Source organism: Oxyura jamaicensis, chromosome 3 (genome assembly GCF_011077185.1).
Source record: "Oxyura jamaicensis isolate SHBP4307 breed ruddy duck chromosome 3, BPBGC_Ojam_1.0, whole genome shotgun sequence".
Lineage (NCBI taxonomy): Eukaryota > Metazoa > Chordata > Aves > Anseriformes > Anatidae > Oxyura > Oxyura jamaicensis.
In genome coordinates, this window is record NC_048895.1 from 80298457 (window position 1) to 80318301 (window position 19845).

General features: G+C 45.7%; 1 protein-coding gene across 8 annotated transcripts in view; it reads right to left on the minus strand.

Annotated features, from left to right (window-relative positions):
- ANKRD6 (ankyrin repeat domain 6) overlaps positions 1 to 19845 on the minus strand; it is a 106407-nt gene that overhangs the window by 22386 nt on the left and 64176 nt on the right. For 3 of the 8 annotated variants that reach the window (XM_035320260.1, XM_035320254.1, XM_035320253.1), the window contains exons 1-2: positions 11011 to 11029; positions 1754 to 1852 (exon numbers count right to left, since the gene is read on the minus strand). Coding sequence is in view for 5 of the 8 variants with exons in the window: in XM_035320256.1 (XP_035176147.1) it covers positions 1754 to 1852; positions 11011 to 11130 (219 nt within the window). In the remaining 3 variants the exon portion in view is untranslated. Of the gene's footprint in view, positions 1 to 1753; positions 1853 to 4011; positions 4580 to 11010; positions 11284 to 14626; positions 14915 to 19580; positions 19766 to 19845 lie in introns of those variants that run through there. The other 5 variants (XM_035320256.1, XM_035320258.1, XM_035320255.1 and 2 more) reach the window with 5 other exon arrangements.

Below are 19845 nucleotides of genomic sequence, written 5' to 3' on the forward strand. Positions count from 1 at the left end.
ACAGAGCCAAAATCAAACTATGCTTTTAAGAAACTGTATCTGTAAGTCAAGCATGCACCTATTCTGTTCAGATCAGTCACCACATTAAGAAGAGGTATCCAGTTGTTGTGAACAAAGCCCCAGAGAAGCTTGCCAGGCAAGTGAAATAAGGTCTTTTATGAGCTGGATATTTCTGCAGTGCAAGACTCTTTGCTAAACCAAAATAGTGCTAAGCACCAATCTACTCTTTTTCCATTATGGCCAATGAATCATGATTACATATAAGTAGTCTAGATTTTATGACTGGAGGATTAAAAAAAAAAAAAAAAAAAAAAGACACTTAGACACTTACTCAAAAAGCAGTTTTCACAGAAACCCAATTCGAGCAAATCAGTGGAAGTTCTTGCAGTCTTACTTGCATTTCTCAGGAACACTGACTGTACTTGTAAAGTGCCTGCAATTTTGTCTTAAATATCTGGTGAATCATTTTTGCTTTTATGCATTTTTGCATTTATGTCTAAAATCATTCAGGATATATCTGAATAAACTGGTATTGCCATTACACTTGCAAATCTGCTCCTTTTTACAGAAGGGCAAAGTGAAAGCATAAAGAGTGCAGAAGAGAAAGTTTCCTCCTAGAAAAGCAAGTTCCCCAGTAGAAAGTTGGCTGCACTAATACCACAGTTGTACAGGTGTACACTTGCCAGACTGCTTGCACCTCAGCGGGATGCAGCTGCTCATGTGGAGAAGGAAACCAGTTTTCCAGTTCCTACAGATATTTAAGATCCTTTGCATGCAAACAAATGCCTAAATGGCTTTTGAAAAGGCACCTAGACATCTTCTTTTTCCTTTTAATAGTGATACGGATGCCTCTACTAGCAACCTTTGGACTTCCAGGTCCCATGAAGAATCTTACTTATTACAGAGGGAAACAAAGCAACCATTCCTCAAATTTGTGCCACTGTACAATCAGAAGTTAGCAATGGATTGGAGGGAAGTCATGGCTATTCAACTGCTGTTGCACATTTCAGCCTACATTTTTGTTCATCAGAGTGAGGTAGCTAAAACTGTGTTACCTGTTATTCCAACGTGCCTTAAAGCCCGGTGCAAGATTAGAACTTTTTATGGAAAGTCATGAAATTAATGGAGATCGAGGAAGTTCCAACAACTTACATATTTGACCGAATGAAAACAAACTACCATTTACTAACCTCGAAGCTGTTTGCATTGTGCTGATGCTTACCACCCAAGAGCCTGACAGATGCGACCTCCCCACATCAACCATGGCAGCCAAGAGGATCATTTCTTGGTAATTCCCCCTGCAGTTGCCCAATATGACGTGGCATGCATCTACACAAAAGCATCTCCCACTTCAGGCAAGCATCTCAACGGATTACGTCCCCCACCTGACGTCCTCCAGCGGGTTCTTGCACAGTGTAATGAGCTCTAATTTACTTTCTGTACCCAACGGCAGACAACGGCTCTCACTGCTACTCACAGCAGCCCGGCACAATCACAGCTCTCACAAAGCTCTGCAGCTGGAGCATGAAGACTGAGCAGCCCATCGAAAAACACCACATTTTACTTTGTCTCTCATGCAAATTTGGCATCTCCAAATTAGAGGCTGCATCTCCAAATTAGAAAAAACAGAGACAGATTTTGCTTTCTTTTAATCCAACATCAAAGAAGTGAAGACCTATGCTCATTTGCAAATTACTGATGGAACAACAGCCTTCTCCCCTCCACCCCAAGCAGGGAAGCTGTATCTACTTACATCATCCTGAATATCCAGGTCACAACCTGCTTTCAACAAAATCTGGACAACATGGAGGTGACCCTTGTGGGCAGCAAGATGCAGGGGGGTCCGGCCATGCTATGAATGAGAAGAAAATAAAAATAATTTAAGGTGAGTTTTTATGCGTAATAGTTTACCAGAATTTTATCCTTTTCCTCCTTCTTCTGTATACACCCCTCTCTTTGAAGTCTGCAGTAGCAGCAGTTGACATACGTTAGTGTACAAGAGGCTTTCCCTTATTTTGTATATGCATAAAACTCTTCCTCCCCGTTCTGCAACATTTCAGTTTATCCTGATGGTAATCTACAAAGGGGATAATCTGCTTCTGTAAGGATACTTCCTTACAAACTTGGAGCCAGCTTTGTGTCCATGCCTGAAGAGAATTCATGACCTTTTTATTTCTGTCCCTCTGGAGCACAGGTTTGTCAGCCACCTCCAACTCCATTCAGTACAACAAAGTTCATGTAACAGGTAAATTCATATATTGCATTGGGTACCATTTTTGCAAGAGAGACAAGAACTTCTGGACTGTTTTGTACAACAGGTGCTATCCCCTTAAAATAAATGTTTGTAAGTCCCTCCAGGTGACACTGTGTATGACAACAAACCTCATTTTGCCAAATTTCTGTCAGTGTTTTTAGACAACACTAAACTGTAAATATTACCAAGCTCTAGCCCATATAAAAACAGAGTATAAAATACTTGCAAGAAAATCAATCGGTACTATAATCAAGATTAGTTACCTAATGAGGAGAAGGACAAAAAATGCTTTAGTTAGAGAGAGGGATATATGATGTATGGTTTTAGAAGGAAAAAAAAAAAAAAAAAAAAAAAAAAAAGGATTGAAATTTGACAGTAAAATCAAATTAATAGAAAAAGTAAATCCCCAACAAACGGCTTAAAAAATCGAAGTGAAATGACATGGGGAAGACAATATTTACAAATAACTGAGCTCCATTTGATCATCCTGTGGTGGAATTTACGGTGAAGCATTTCAGGAAAAGGAAAATTGTCTGCTTCTCCTACAAGGGGCACAAGAATCTATGTTAAAAGAGGCTCAAAGAGTGAAGAGGTTGTAAGAGAGTGTCTTGGACAAAAGAGGAGAACTGGAATAAATGATTCCCTAAAAAACTAACCCATATAACCCCAAAAAGAAAACTGATAAGGGGAGGACCAAGAATTAACTTCTGCTCTATGAAGTGTGTGTGCATGTGTATGTATGTATATACATACATATATCTCCCCAGTATAGACCTCAAAGCATTGCCTTATGAACTACCAAACAGGAACAAATCTAAAAACGTTGATTGCAAATTGTATTTAATCACAAATAAGAAAACAAGGCTCCTGTCTTTTTTAAGATGACAAATTAACTTTGCAGTTTCTCCCCCAGGCATTTTGTGAGATGAAGTTGTGTTACACTACTCTGCAGCTGTGTGTCCATTTCTTCATCACTGCTGCTGCCACTGTCTCTTTTTCACGGGAAAATAAACTGCCCTAATAAATCAGTTAGAAAAGAAGCGAACACCTCAAGAGCTGACTAGTGGCCTAGATAAACAGAAGACAACCATTAGCTCTCTGAGATTTTAAGGAACTTCCTGAGAGTGAAAGCGACTCCAGGTAAATAAAAACACATGCTCGGGACAGAAGTGTTTGCACACAGCAATTCCCATCCCTGCCTGGCTGGTAAAGTCTTAGGAATTCACCCTCTTCAGAACAAAGCAGTGCTGAAATCCACAGTAATACTGGAGACAAAACGCCTGTGTCATTAGTTAATAGTTGTGGGGTGCTCTGAAAATGGCAACTGCTGATTCATTACACCACGATTGATCTGAAGGGCCAGACCTAAGGGAGAAGCCCACACCTGCTCAGGAACTCAGGTCTCTCAAAACAAATGCTTTTTCCCGTTCCCCTTTCCAAGCAGGAGGCAGCAGCTCACTCCTGCATGGGAAACTTTCCTTCCAGCATCTCCGAAGGTGTGGGAAGGGCTTGCTTTCTGCTGTCCCCACCGGCCCCTCCGTGCCAACTGAGTGGCAACAGCCTGCTGCCTGTGGGCTTCTTGCTGCACCTGGACACTGGTCCTTCGGCGATGGCCCCTCGAGCAAAGGGCTGCCCTGGCCGTGCAGAGCACAGCCTCCTTCGGCAGCGGCCTGGAGGACAGCCAGGGCTAAGTTTCAGGTAACTCAATGGCAGGAGGCATAAAAGTCTCTAGGCAACGTGAAAAAGAGAAAACGAACCTGAAGGAAGGTAGACAAGTCATTCCCAGCTACGAACAATACGTTTGGATTATGGAAATGTGCTCCAGCACGTTCAGGCGTATGGGATCTGAACTTCCACATTACCTAACTGCGGTACCTAAATCTCCTAATTGGAGCATCTCACTTCCCAGCAGGTTGCTTGCATATCACAAAGCCAACTTACTGTTATCTGTACAAGGAGCAGGAAAAAAAAACAAACAGAAACAAACAGAAACAAACCCAAGCTGAAGGCAGCTCGTGTGCTGCGAAACGAGAGCACTGCCAACTGCGTGAATATATTCCAGCAGGGAAATTTTCTGATAAGATAACCATCTCTAACTCCTGAAAAAAAAAAATAAATGCTGAGGTGCAGCCAAAGGTCCTTTGTTAAAAATAAACTATGGAAGAAGGGTATGAGTTTATTTTTAATACGAGGAACGTGTTTTCCTCACCCAGCACACCTCATGTAGACAAGCACCCCGTAACGAGTGCACAGCAACGGGGAAAGCCTCCCGGAGGCACGCATCCAAGCCACGTGTTTCACAAGAAAAAGTTGCAAGCCACACCAGATCCAGATCTCACAGGGCACGCCACCCTCACCTGTCCATTCAGTGCCTCGAGGCACATAAAAATACCATGGCCGGAGGGAACAGGCTTATCTGGAGGAGGCTGCCCTTTCCCTCGGCAGCACCAGACTCCCGTTTCACCAGGAGGAACCCATCCCAGGCCTCAGTAGTCGGGCTCTGGCTCGTGGGCAGCCTCAGGAGACCAGCGCTGGAACAGGAGATGCCCTCAAAGGGAGGAAGCACAGCGCGGCCAGGGAGAGCTGTGATTTCTGTGGCTGTAGGAGAGGGCAAGGGGTCGGACAGGTAGCAAGCAGAACCACCAGACTTGGAAAGGAAGGGAAGGGCTGAGGCTGGCAGAGAAACCGCCTCCATTCCAGCCTCTTCAACAAGCAAAGCCAAGTACCACCACGTCCTCAGGGCCACAGGGGAAAGAAGCCAACACAAAGCAACTTTGGACATTCCTGCTACTGAGCACATAAAGAGGCTGCATCGCTGTGCATTTCCACTATCACCATCCCCAGGCGTTCAAAAACTTCAGACAGGTCTCCAAAATTCAGGTTTTCATATAGAAAAAACACGCTGATTTATTAAAACAAACGACTAGAGGATGATGAAATACACTTCAGCTTTTTATTCTGGTGGGTTTGTGTCTTTCAAAATTCCCCATCCAAAAAACATGGGTTCAGAGGCATCCCACCTGCTGGAGACAGCCTGAAAGGGAGACCTTCAGAGACCAGTCACTGCATCCTTTAGCTCTTCCCAGTGGCTCTGAAGATGAACTAGGGAAATCACAATCCTAACCACGACGGGAGAGCAGGAAAGAGGATCGATTCCAGCACATTACACTGATTAGAGGCCCGGGCTTTTGGAAAAGCACTGGCCATCTCACAATTAATCATAACACTGCGAGAACCGACAATGCCAGATTTTCTTTTTCTTCCCAGTAACATCAGAACAAGGGGAGAGAGAGGCTCCTAAGACAGGGCTCCTCTGGCGCAGGCAATGCAAACACTGGAAAGATCACCGACTTAAAAGCTCGTGGGCATTTCCAAATATCGGCTGGAATGGTTTTGAGGTTATTACAGGCAATAATAGAAATACAAATGAGAGACTTCTACGACTCAGATTAATGAACCAATAAAGCGGTCATTCACATAAAAAGTATGCAATTTGGGCGTTTATTCAAATGCAAATAATTGCTTCAGCAGGTCACAAATCGCACAAACCCTCCCATGTCACTGGCTTATTAAAAATAAATGGGATCTCTTGTACTAAAGCTGCCACTTCCAACAGCCGTGACACAGAGCTCTGGCTACGGGGAGTATCAGGTTGCAGCCAAGCACAGCAAACATCCAGATGAATTTCAGCAGGATTTTTTTTTCTTATTTGTATTCCACCTGTATTCTATCTTCCAAACTCTGACAGGCAACTGTCAATACGTATGGTTTAAAAGCACAATTTTTGTGGAGTAGCTACTCCAGGTGTGCACTCCGCAACCAAATCCATACAGGCAGGCCTTGCACCACGACCTGCAGGATCTTTCCTTGTCTTTATATATCCATGGATGCTTTTACACAAGCACATCCAGTTCTTCACCTCACCCCAGTGTTGTGCTGCACAAGCACTGTTGTTTATTCATCCACTCTGCATTTACGCAAAAACATGCCTAGCCACATTTTATAGAAAGCTGGAAAATGAAAACAGCCTTGTCCCATTCTTCATCACTGATGATTTGTTATGCTGTTCCCCATGAATAACCTGACCACTCAAGTCAGCAGAAAGCTTTCCATTGGCCTCAACAGGCACTCAGCAAGTCCCTAAATGTCTGCTATTTCCCTTTGGTTTGTTTTCATTTATTGCTTAAAACAGCCACTTAAGACAGTAAGTAGCTTTTAAAGCTGAAGTAGCACAAAAATGTGAAAGCACCAAAACAGATTTTTTTTTTTTTTTTTTGCTTCCATCTTCACTTGGGAAAAAAAATCTGTCTTCAAGAACTCTGCATTCTCTCAAGTTGAAACCTTGAGGACAAGTTGACGAGTACCCCGGCGCTACGACGTGTTGCCATATGGCAGGGTCACAGCACAACTAGTTCAAGGCTCAGATCGAAGAAACAAACAGATAAACAAACAGAATTGCTGAATCAAAACAGAAGCACTAGCATTTTTCCCCAAATGCTCATTCTTTCTTTGCAGAATTCAGTTTTAGAGCTATGTTCTTAATGCTGTGCTCTGCAGCAAAGCTGTATTCTGCTCTCCTTTGGAAAAAATATCCATAAAGCCCATGGTGTTATGCAAACTGCATTAAAACTGCCTGTACCACATTATTACTTCCTACGGCAATCTTCTTCATGTTTAACAGACCAGTGGCACACCCCTACCTAATATCCAGCTTGTTTTTGGCAGCATTAATTCTCAGTGCTGAGCTCTACATGCCCTGGTGCAGCACCCCAGTGAAACCCACCACTAACACGCTGGTTTGGTGAGCTCTAACATGGGTTCAGAGCTGGAATTTCATCCCCAGGCGTGAAGCAGGCCCACAGTAAGGGCTGCAGTTCCTGGCATGCTACAGTTCAAGGCTGGGAGGTGAAATAAAGCTTTAACCCCCCCTCCTGAAGCACTGTGCTGGGGACAAGGTCAAGAGAACAGCTGGTCTCTATGAACCCGATGCGTCACTACCTCCCTTTCTCCTCTGCCACTTCTGGTGGTCCTCAGCCCTCCCCCTGACCTACCTCAGCTCACAACATAAAAAGGAAAATAACCTGGGATAAGGAAAACAGTGTTCCGGGAGGACAGCAAGGCAGAGCAGCTCAGCAAAAGTCCCAGCACTTACATTTCAAAGATGAAGCTGTCAACAAGTTTACTGAAAGAAAGCTCTTCTACAAAAGCACTGAAAGACGGGACAAGCTTTGCAGATTGACAGAATAGACTTAATCATACCAGGATCTGTTCTTAATCTTCCAGTTTTGGCAGCACATTCACCAAAATGCTCATGAAGGAAGCTGCTTGTTGGAATCAGCCCACATGAACTGCCAGTTGTCTGGGTTTGGGGGATTTTTTTTTTTTTTTTTGCTGTTTTCATAAAGAAAAGAGATATACTTTTCATGCCTGTGAAGAATGAAGAACAAAGATGCACAAAACTAGAAGTGATCTCTTTGTCCTACCAGGCAGAGCAGCACCAGAGCACGGTGGCTGACAGGGTGCCCGAAGCAGAGCTGTGAAGTCCCACACGTGGTGAGCAAGACTATCTCTTGGCTGCCACCCTGCACAGCTCCATGGCAGCGATCCCAGCCCCAGGATAACGTGTGTGTCCATGTGCCACGCAGTGCCACCAGCCCTCTCCTCCCCTTTGGGTCCCTGGTGTCAGATGGCTGTGGTGCTCAGCCCTTCTTCCCATGTTTTAAAAAGCCCCACAGCTGGGAAGAGCCCACCTGTCTCTCGCTGATCCTGGTGTCAGGGAAGATGCTGAAACACACACTTCAACGCTGAGTTCATCTGGAAATGAGGGCCGGACTTGCTATTTGTGCTGTCAAAGTGAACCAAATCCATCCTAGAGGAAACTTGGGCACACAGTTTCTTATTGAATTTAGGTTCCTTCATGTTACTGTTCTTTTGAAACCACCCATTTAGAGGTGACACAAATGAAACCATTTTGCAGCTGAATTACTGTTTACTGAAGCAGCAATTAACCATATCGCATGACTTTCCAAATTTAAGATAAAAATAGAACCGGACAAGCTTGCCAGCTATCCAGCATTTAATAGTCCTTGGTTTGTTATGGAAAATGTGCTTCATTTTCCTTAAGCCATGCTCAATTAATCTGGTTTGAATAAAGAACAGCATACAGGACCTCAGCCCCTTCAAGCTGGGGCTCTGCGTGGTGTTGTTCCACAAGAATTGGTCTGCGCTCACAGATGCATATCAGAAACTCATTTCAAGCCTAAAGTGCTGAGGGAACATTTTCTCTCTCCAAAAAAACTTTGCTTTGGCTTGTCTTTTTGCAATAGAGCTCTGATAGAATTCAGTAGGAATATTGGCTGAGAGGTACACAAGTCATTTCTTTCTTTGGATCAAACCCCTAGAATTTAAAATTAATTTGATGGAACAAATGGAAGATTACAAATAAAAGCAGAATTTATACGACTAAAAGAGAAATAAGGCATGTGAATAAATTTATGAATTTGTGTTTAGGCTTTGTTTTGCAATGAATTTTATCTTGGGGAAGGAAGAAGGCACTTCAGTTTATCTGAGAGCTCAATCATAATTCCTTGCTTTGATAAGCACGCCGTCTCATTTCCAACCTAAAACTAGCAACCTGTAATTTAAAAGTAGTTATTTTGAGGGTCTGCTCCACTTTTATTAAAAGACTACAGAAGAACCTGGCTGCTCTGATGGCTGAAAAATCCCTTAAAATTTCCAGTTTAAATATACCTGGGGTTAACTTACACATGCTTGCTCTCGTGCCAGCCTCGTCCTGCACTTCGAATGGCTCTTGCTCCTTGCAGCCTCTGTGTCCCAGGCTCAGCAAGCCAAGCTCTTCCAAGGCATGCACGTTCGCACAGCCTTTCACAGGCAAATACGCACGTGCTCTCCCTATGCAGCTGGCCGGCTGGGTGAGAGCCAGCTGCAAACGGGGTGCTCTGCACACCTGCGTGGGACACTTCTGAGCCTGAAGTGACGGGCTGTGATGAGGGCAGCAGTTTGGTGTCAAGCCTTTTGATTTACACTGAGCTCTCCTCTACCTGGCTCACTACATGGGTGGAAAAAGTGCCTGAGTGCCACCAAAACCCCCCCAAATGTAAGTGCAAGAAGCAGGAAGCCATCTATATCGTGCAGGAAACATTTTTTTTTTCCAACTCTTGAAAACCTGCATTGATCAAATTAACCTGATTTTGTGTTCAAAAGTCGTATTTACACAATTTGCCTTTACTCTTATTATAATTGACAGAAGGCATTGATAATTACATGATAAGTAATCTTAACAAAGAGAAAGTGTCAGCTTTGCATTAGTATTATGGATTATGGCAACTAATTCTGTGAAACAGTTCAATCAGTGGCATGATTATTCTGGCGATGACGACAAGAGACACCACATTTCATGGTTCAATGTGTAAGTTAGATTCAAAATTACATTCATGCATAAATTTATATAAAATATGCGGCATCCTTTCAGTACCTTGTTTATCTTCAGGTAGATCCCTCAATAACCTCAAAGCTCAGTATCTTAAAAAACAACCAAACAAAAACCACCACACAAAACAAGAAAAAAACCCTACCATTCAAACACATTTAATTATTTCTACTACTGACCACCTCCAATACCTGTTGATCAGCTACGGAGATGCGTGGACAACAGCGCCAAATAGATATCTTCATGGGACCATTCACATTTTTTACATCTGTGTATATTATCTACCAGCAAAACCCCGCTTAGTTTTGACACGCAAAAACAAAGAAACTGCAACCAACTGTCATGGACAGATAAGAACAGGAAAAAATGGATTACTTATCTGATGTACTCACATCTGCTTTCTATCTGTGAATATTTGCTCCCATACTTACAGTGTTCAAAACCAATATGGAAATAGAAATAGAACGAGATATGATAGAAAACAGTAGTTTGTCAAAACAGGACACCCCAGATTTTCTGTTGCAGCTCTAAAGAGCTAACTTACCTAATTTTCTTTAGGGCTTCTTGCTGAGTGAACTGTCTCTGCAACAGCCACTTCTGCCTCGTCTTTTATTTGCTAATACTATTCATATTGTTGTTATTACTATATTAATGTTGATAATATTATTGAGAGGGAGTAGTAGATGAGTATCAGTTTGGACTCTCTTAAAATCTAAGCAGAAACCCTTTGATACTGACTCTGCCTCTAAGGTACAGGAACACAGTTTGCAAACCCCAGGTCTGGAACTGAATGGGGACTACGCAGCAGGAATCAATGTAGATGTCAGACACAAGCGAGGCCGCTGTACCAGTAGCCTTTGATGGCAAGAAATGCTTTCTGCATACCTTTATCCTACCACAACAGGTGGCACTCCCCCATCCCCTCATCCAGAAAGACCAGCGCTCTGGACCAGCTTCCCTCGACAGTGATGAATTGCTCCATTCATCATCTCGCACATTGTTCAAAAGCCAATGCATGTTTTGAAAAATGTCACAGCATCTCCATCAGCACAGCACGTTTTTAAAGACTCAGCGTTCACTACAGCTGTGCATGCCTTACTGGGAAGTGTCTAACTACATGACATGCCCTATTTTGTAAATTTACACTAGCTAATAAGTCTAAACTTTAAGGAAATCCCAACACTGTAATCCACCGCTAACCTCAATTACATTCAGAATTGCAAAGCTGCAAGGGCATTTTTACAGACAATGGTTTAGGAGTTATGTTAGTTCCCAGGGATTTTGTAAAGCGTTTTTCTCTTGTTACCTTGGTAACTGCTACCTTGGCACCCTTGTTGATAAGCTGCACCACATTATCCACTTGGCCTTTGTACGCAGCTATGAGAAGCCGTTCTGAAAGCACAGCGACCACATCCTGCTGGCTCATGAATTAGGAGAGGAAGGTTTTCAAGGCAAGCAGTGCACAGGTTTCTTCAGTCCAAAAACAAAGGCTTCAGGTCCGTTCACGCAGCATGCACGGAGGTGAGAAAGGACCCCAGCTCCCTGGAAGGTGATGCTGTTCCTATGCCATCTTCTGGACCTGTGGATCAGAAAACAACAGTGCCATCAGCAACGTTTCAGAGACTGAAGCACTGCAGCAGCTCCTCCCCGAGTGCTCATCTGCTCATCGGTTTGGGAGGGGGGTCACACACAAAAAACAAAACAACCCTCTGAGCCTCCTGGAAAGGATCACTGCACTTCTACTGCAAGGCAGAGGGAATGTACACAGAAGTACATTTTCAGTATGTCCTCATCCCCCTAATGTAGGACAAAAATCCCTAAACTTTCTGAAAGCACAACTCTCTTTTGGCATAACCTGTATTTGTGCGGCCCCCTTTCACTCTGTCTTTCTCCCTCTCCCAGACTTTACGTTAGCCAAGCATGAGTTACCTACCTGGACTGCTAACAGCATCGTTTCGGCCAAGGGAACGAGGATACGTTACAGTTATGGGCTGGGGTTATAAATACACAAATCTCTGCACTGGCAGGCCTGAGAGCAGCCAGCAATTAAAGGCAGCTGACTGCTCCCTCACTGGTACAAAATGCTTCACAGCCTCCTCTGAACCATCCCAAGGACACCTTTGGGAGAGATCTCAACCTGCAGCGGGGAAACTCTGATCTTTGCTGTCACCGAGAAATTGCGTTCCCATGGAGGTGCTGACATCGTGGCACGCTGGCCCCAGGAACAGTTCAGATTTAGCACTCTTCATGCAAACCAGGCACGTGGCTGTGAGCAAGTTCTTCTCCCCTGGCTCCAACAACCTGTCCAAGGAGCCATCAGAGCTGAAAAGTGATGCTTCCTGAAAATTTATCCACTTTGAGCTTTATCATCCTCGCAGTCTGGGAGGATTTCAGCTTCACCTTTACTTCAGTAGTATTTCACACCTGGATATGCAATTGTTTCAGTAGAGCAAAAACATTTTCAAGATAGCAGGTGTGTGTGCACAGATGATTTTTTTTCTCTCTCTCGAAATACCACTGCACTGCTCTTTATCAGCTAGTTGTATTACAGACTTCGCTTAGTTTGGGGGTAAGAGGTACAGGGACTAGATGATCGTGGACATGGTGCAATACAGCGTCTTTCACACCTGTGCTCTCCTTTTGAATCCATCTCAAAACAGAAATAATGACAAGCTAGTACTACTGCCTGGCTTGGCTGGCCCCCTAGATGGATTTGGTTGCCTCAGCCTAGCCGATGGCACAAAGCCCCCCCCCATAACTCCCACCACTCACAGCACGGATGTTTGGCTTCTAGTTTCAGCAGGGAGAGCCTCACCAGGGCAGGAGATTCAATTTCCATCCTCATACGAGGAAGACATATTTTTGATCAACAGCTCACCCCTAGTAAAACCACGTTGGTTAATTTGTAGATAGCAGCAGAATTAGCCTGCACCCCTATGACAATCTGTATTACTGAATCTTAGAACGCTTCATGAACGTTAGTTCCTATAGCACCCTTTAAGGTGAGTATTATGCTCACAAATGTGACACCCGTTTTAGAAGAAGTGCTCTTTAAAGCACAGGAAAGTTGCTGTTTTCTCCAACGTTAATAGAAAAGTTATGTCAGAGCCAGAGAACAACTCCAGAAAACTGTCTCTTCATTTGGAAGAACGAGCATGAGGTTATGCTGTCTCCAGGGGAAGGATTCAGGTCAGCTTTTCTTTACCATCCCTCTGCTTGCTAGGTGCCAACACGCCCGTAGCAACGTAGAAATAGCCGCACGTTTATTCAGGAGATGGACGTGGTTTGGACACCCTGGTGACACATGAAAGATGGTAGAGAAGAAAAAAGCCCTCGTGTCCCTCAGCAGGACCGTGCACAGCACACACTGCTCCTCCAGCACGGGGTGAGCCCGTGCCACGCCGTGCCCCGAGACCAGCGCGCCGTGCAGGGCAAGCCTCACATCAGTTATGTTCTCCGGGAGCTTCTCAGGCCATGGAGTTGTTTGTTTCTGTGCCAGTGCCTGCCTGTGCCATGGTGATTTCTGAATGAACCGTGCAGCCACTTGTTTGTCCCCATCCTTGCACCCGGCCTGGCTGCTCGGACGTCAGGCACAACGCACCGACAACCAGCTCCGTGTGTCCTGAAACACCTGCGGTCAGACGCAGGTTGCTTTTCCTACCCCTTGTATTAAAAACAAATAAATCAGTAACATAATTGACACCGAGAGGTTCTTAACATTCACCGCAGAAGGCTCAATGCAAACCTTTTCCTGGCACACTGACATTTCTGATCAAATTTCAGATGCTCGTTACGTCTTAGCCACACCACCAGCAACCCCAAAGGTACGCTAACACCCGGATGCAAAGTTTAGTGCTGCCAGGAAAGAGTCACGTTCACAGGCACGCAAAGGCAGGTGTTGGAAACTGTACTCACTCCCCAGTTTGATTTTTCTCTCTCTTGCTCCTTCCTGATCGCTGCAGTAAATTCTCTCCCGGAGATGATCAGCCTGTCATGCCCTGCGAGTCCGGAGGGGCTGCCTGGGAGAGCTCTGCTCGGTGATGTATTTTGCCTTCTTGCCTCTTCCACTGATCAGACCATATATAAAAGCATATTAAGGAATCAATTCAGCTACCAGTCCTACATGGATTCCCATCACGTTGCTTGAGCCTCCTGCAGCCGTGGCTCTCCTTTACAGCAGGGCAGTCGCGTTACAAGCTGCCTCCCCGATCCTGGCTGGTTTACAGATGGATATTCACACAACAGGTCACGTTCCTGACTCCGGCTGCTTTGCATTTCCTCAGTTGCATTCACTTTTGATTATTTGCAACTCAGGAAAGCGTGGCTGATCAGGATAGGAAGCTCAGACAACCCAGAGACCAACTTTCCTTTTCTCCTGAGCTGGTAAGGAAAGGAGATGGGTGACGGTGGCAGTGGGAGGGGGACAACTTTCTCTCTCCTGACCCGTGACCCTCTCGCCGTGCAGGGTTTAACTCTCCAGATGTCTCTGAGCATCTTTTCTTGAATACATCTGTACAGGCAGCGCAAGGCAGGAGGTAACAGATGCCTGCTTACTGCCAATAAAAGCCTGACTGCCCTTTCACACCCAGACAGTGCAAAATGAACCGACAACGTGCTTACAGGCGCCGCACCACGTCCCTGCTGCCGGCGCCTAATGCCCAGCATTAAATCCCTCATTATCACCCCAAATCACTGCTGCTTGTTCCAAGCAGCAGACCACGGTCTTTTCTGTGCCAGGGATCCCAGCTGCCCTCCTGCTCCCTGTCCTTTTGGGAAGCACAGAGCACGGAAATACTCAGACCTTCTGCCAAGGAACTGAGGAAAGGAAAAAGAAAGAAAAAAAAAAAGGATTTTGCTTTAATGTATTTTAAAACAAGAAGCAGCCCTCGCTGTGCGTCTTTGTTGAGGATCAGATTGCTTACCTGGGGCAGGTAGGGAAAGCAATACCTGTCCCCTGCGGGGACGCCAGCCAGGTGTGATGCCCACAGGTCCGGCCGGGCTCGGCGGGGCGATGCCTTCCGACAGCACCATGGTCCCTGGGTCAGCGGGGAGCGACGAAGGACGCCGGGGCTGACATGGCAGATTAGTATTGCAGACCCACAGCGATGAGGCAACGTCTCCGGAGAGCGGGATCCGGCCGTATCTCCCCGGATCTCAGCGGCTCGATGAGTCAGGCGGCGCTACAGACGCTCCAGGAAACGTTTGGCTGCGAGCTGCACAACACCAGGCGGGCGTGCAGCCGGCTGCTCGGTGACGGGGTCGTAAAGCTCCAGCATCCCTCACGTGTGAGCAGGGGGAAAAGGCAGAACCTACATGCACCTGCCCCCTGCACAGCTCCCTCCCCTCCTGCAGCTCTGCGAGGATGATGATCAGCTGTGCCACCTGCACAGGGCACCGAAAGTGCGGGAGCGGTGCTCCCGAAGGCTACGGGGAAGTCCGGCACGCAGCGAGCATCACAGACACCGACAGACTAGAGGACGGCCTCTCCTGAATTCATGGCAAGGGTGAAAAGGTTCCCCTCGCAGGAAGGAGGGGGAAAAAAAAAAGCTGAAAAACTCTGAAAGACGTAAGACATAGAAGCTGATCGACTTCATAAAACCCCCTGTGCCAAATGGAAGTCATACTGAGAGCGACCCCTGTTCTGGCATCGTAAGATCACCAAGGTCAGTCAGTATCTGAATAAAGGAACACTTAGGTAGCTAACAAAAAGCTTCTGGTTGTATCCATTATCACTGTACCAAGGTACCAGATGAAATAATAATAAAAAAAAGGGACTCCCTTTTTCTGCAAGGGACACCAAATTCTCTTTTGCAGTTTATCACCAGAAATGATGCTGACTATTTCAGCCAAAACTCTCATCCCCTGGCAGCTTCATTTCACAATAACATTTGTTCTATATTATTTCAGAATAGCCCAGTGGAAGTTATGGAGTCTGACCATTTTTTTAATAGGATGGTACATAATAGCTACTGTTTTATAATAATCAAAAGTCTTGGTAAGAAACCTTCTAAGAAAACTTCCTACGGCGAATACTGCCCACGTCTTCTTTGCTCTGCTTTGAGAGGAAAACAGGTTTCTTTGCTTATCAGTATGTAACAGTACGTTACAGTCTATAAAATGCTCTTTTTCTTGGCTACCTTCTTTGTGAAGTAGCTCGCTGTATTTAACATGACATAAATACTGTACTCAGGGTAACAGTGTGAGCCGGGTGGATTACTGCCTTAAAAGAACGAGCCTCCTGGAATCTAACTCACTTTTTCACTTACTGCAGGATGCAGATATAGCCTCCCTTTCTCTCTATTGACCTCCAGAGCTTTTTTCCAAGACCAGCAGCACTGCTTTCCTTTAACTGATTTTTCTCCAACTCTCCCATGAATCCTGTCTAAACCGATCAGGAAATGCATGCATATTTTGCTAAAGGAAGGACTCTGCCTCTAACCCATTCCTGCCCCAAAAGAAAGTTAAAAATGAGTCCAAGGTGTCATTATGAAAACTACAACAGCAGCAGCTATACCTGGAATACTGGAATACAGGAAAAAGCTACCAACTGAAGAAACAATATAATGTTGTTTCATACTTTTCAAGTGCAGCAACGCTCTTTTGGGGGCTGGGTCGTACACTGATCAGTATTTTGAAACTGGGCACCTTCGTAAAACAGTCTGGCAGCCTGCAGGTTGGTCTCTGCTATTGTTTGCCACTGTTTTCACTGCGTATTTTGATCACCCCAGGTAAAATCATTCAGTTTTCACGTGTACAGCGGTGCGATTCCTCCCCTTAAGGATCAGCACAGTCCGGGACATCTGAGAACATTTTATGTGCTTTTTTCCACTTGCTGCTATTACTGCCTGCAGCCAGCCCAGGCGGCCCACACGAGGGGACGGCGAGCACGGCTTTTCTGACTGCAGCTCTCCGCCGATTGAGGCTCTGTCTCCCTACCGCCTCCATCCTCAGCCTGACTGAATGAGATCTTTCAGCTGCCGGGCAGCTCTTGGGTGATGCCTCGTTACTGCCAAAAGCAACCGGCAAAGCTGCACCTGCTGCGCAGAGCACACTCAGAGACGCAGACACACGGGGACCAGCGATGAAGAGGCAGTTGCAAGTCATTGGCTATACATCACTAAACTCCTTGTGTGAAGGCAATTGTTTTCTTTCCCCCTCATTATCTCTCTTCCATGTAGCCCTGACCTTCGTTATCCGCCACGCAGGTTGCATACTTCATGCTTTCTGCAGCTCCTAACATGACAGTATTTCATTTTGCTTCTCTCACTGAAGTTTCACAACTTTATTATTCTCCCCACCCTCTCTTTCAACACACACACACGTCAAAAACATTCATTAAAAGCAAGATCAACTCTCAGCAAGCATCCCTCAGTATTTACATAACAAAATATCTATTGTTTGCTGCCACACAGCGTCTGCGCGCAAACACACATGGAAGAGACGTCTCGGTGCCATTTGCATAAGAACACTTAGGAGGTCTTTCCAGCTCACTGCTGTTTAACAGAAGTGCTGGGGCTGAACCTTGGGAACGACGCAGGACACAGCTGTGCTCGTGGGAGAGCGGGCTTTTATATTATACTCATGCACAGTGGGACTTCTGGATGGGAGAACAGTTCCTCACCACCTCCTTCAGTAGGGGAGCCACCTGGCAATCAATTAAAACGCCACGCAAATCCCACCAAAGCTCACCGCAAACCAGAAGGATGGTTTTAGAGACATCACGTTTCAAATCAGCCGTAGCACAGGCACCATCGGTCATTTGGTGTGGGGCCACCACTGCCCTCATGCTGGTGTGGCACTGCAGAGGTCTCCTCCTTGGGTTTGCTCTGGACGCTCCTCCTTGCAGCACGAGTGACCCTACACTCTCTCAGCCAGCATGTAAAGGAAACCCAGGTAAATTTTGCACAAAGACACACTGGAAAATTTCAAGGAAAAAGTAATTGCTATGTTTACAGATTTTTCCAGGCCAGAAGGCACCATTACGTTAATTTAATGCTGGCCAGCAGCAAGCCACAAACTTCTGTTTGAAGATCCTACCTTTTATAAGCACGAGTAAAGATGCGTGGCCAGGCAGCCATCAGAAAACACTCTTGACAGAATGGGAGAGAAGAAAACACACATTTACCAGCTTCAAAATATTTTCCAGCTGACAAAAGAGCATTGGAGATGTTCCTTCTCTTCAAGCAAAACATGACTGAGGAGCTGCCAGCAGCACTGATGCAGTCCCTCCCGTGCAGTCCCAGCAGACGCCTTGGAGGACACTGGAAGACGCAACGAATTGGCTGAACACTGCTCCCTGTGCAGCTCTGAATCGTGGAGAGACCATGAGTATGGCCTGAGATGTTGTTATATTAACACGGTTCCTCAACATTGCTACACATCTGGCATGCGTGCAAGGGTCTGGCAGGCAGCGGGAGCCAATTAAGAGCTCTGTAAGGTGTAAGCAGGAAGGCAGTGGCTGCAGTCCTACAAACTGGGGGTCCAGAGTGGAAGAGAGATGCAGCAAACGCGTGGGTAGACAGGCTGCATGTCTCCACTGTAACACACAGAGCAGTGTTTGCACCTGTTACAGTGCGCTCTTACCATCAAGAGAAGATAAATTTCCAGCTGCATCCCACCACGGAGTACCGGGACAGCAAGAGGAAGTTGAGGGATCTGGCACACCCTGGAAAATGGGCAAGAGAAAACGAACGCCGGCGGGGAAGTGAAAGCGGAGGTCGTGCACTGCTGCATGGGGCAGGGCATAGCTCTGCGAGTCGGCACAGCGCACACCGCAGCTCCCACTGCCAAACCCACGAGCTGATTCTCCAATGTCTCTGCCAAGAAGCTGTCTGCAACACCTGAGCAAAGCCACGGTGGATGGGTTAAAACTAGCTGCACACAATTCATGTGAAGCTCTGCTTCGGGGCAGACACCAGACCTGCTGAACATACCAGAAGGGTTCGTTCCTCTAGCCTAAGAAGGCTTTGAAAGGGGCCTGGACACAGTCACCAAACACTGGGAAGTAAATTAAAAGCTTCTCTGATGAGATCCTGATAGAAGTGTGTTTTTAGTCAAGGCAAAGCCTGCTGAAAAAGCGTGGGTTTTAGGGACTTTATCCTATCTTTCCAAATTTGTAAGTTTAGCTCAAAGGTAGCAAATAGCCTCTCATGTTGTGAATGAAGCTGCCTTGCTGTGCACTCCTCACGGCGCTTGGTATTTTTGGTTACGCTGCAGCACCAGAAGGGGACGAAGCTTTTCTCTTTGGACCACAAGCTCATTTCCATGCCAGGTTTGCAGCTGTTGAGAGTCGGCTAGCCAGAACTGCTGCTTCATGACCGCGCGGGATGCTCGATGATGCGAACGGAAGGTCGCTGGTTCTGATTGTTGTGCAAAGACGTTTATAGATGACAAATAATTGCAATGTATATTAAATGAAACATTTGTCACCAGACTCACCGAATAGATCGGACTGCCATATCATTTTTTATATGTGGAAATACATAATGGCACAGAAACAAGGGCAACAATGATGCATGGAAGATCACTGCTCATGCATGGGAGTCCCTGTTCCTCTCTCATCCTTCATTTCCTTCATTACTTTTTATTCTAGATTAAAACACAGCAACGTTATTTCATCCTTTTCTTCTAGATCACATTTTCCAGCCCCCTGCTATGTTTGCTCTGAGGCTTGTTACTCAAAACCACATACAGGATTTGCAGAGGACTCTCCAGTTAATAATTCCCCTGATCTCTTCCACAGCACTGTTTCCGCATCCCAGAGACCTAAAGCCAGGCTTGTCTCTTCTTGCAACTGCATCATACAAATCAAATTCACTTCCCAGCCCACTTCAAACTCCCCAACCTTCTTCTGCAGCCAAATCAGTCATTCCCTACCTTGTAGGAAGTAGAGATCAGTTTTCACAACCACACGAGCGTAGCTCTTGGCACCCAACCCCACAGAAGTTCCCCCTTGATACTGGGACAAGTGAGGCCAGATCCCTGCAGATTTTCTCTCCTTCTGAAGTACCTGCTCCACCCTCCTGCACAGCTGAAGGCTAACTTCTCTTCCACCACCCAATCTGTGAACGAATAGGTAAACACTGCTTCTATTTTTCAGAAAGAGGAGGCACCGAGAAAAACAAGTTTAATTAACTGTGAG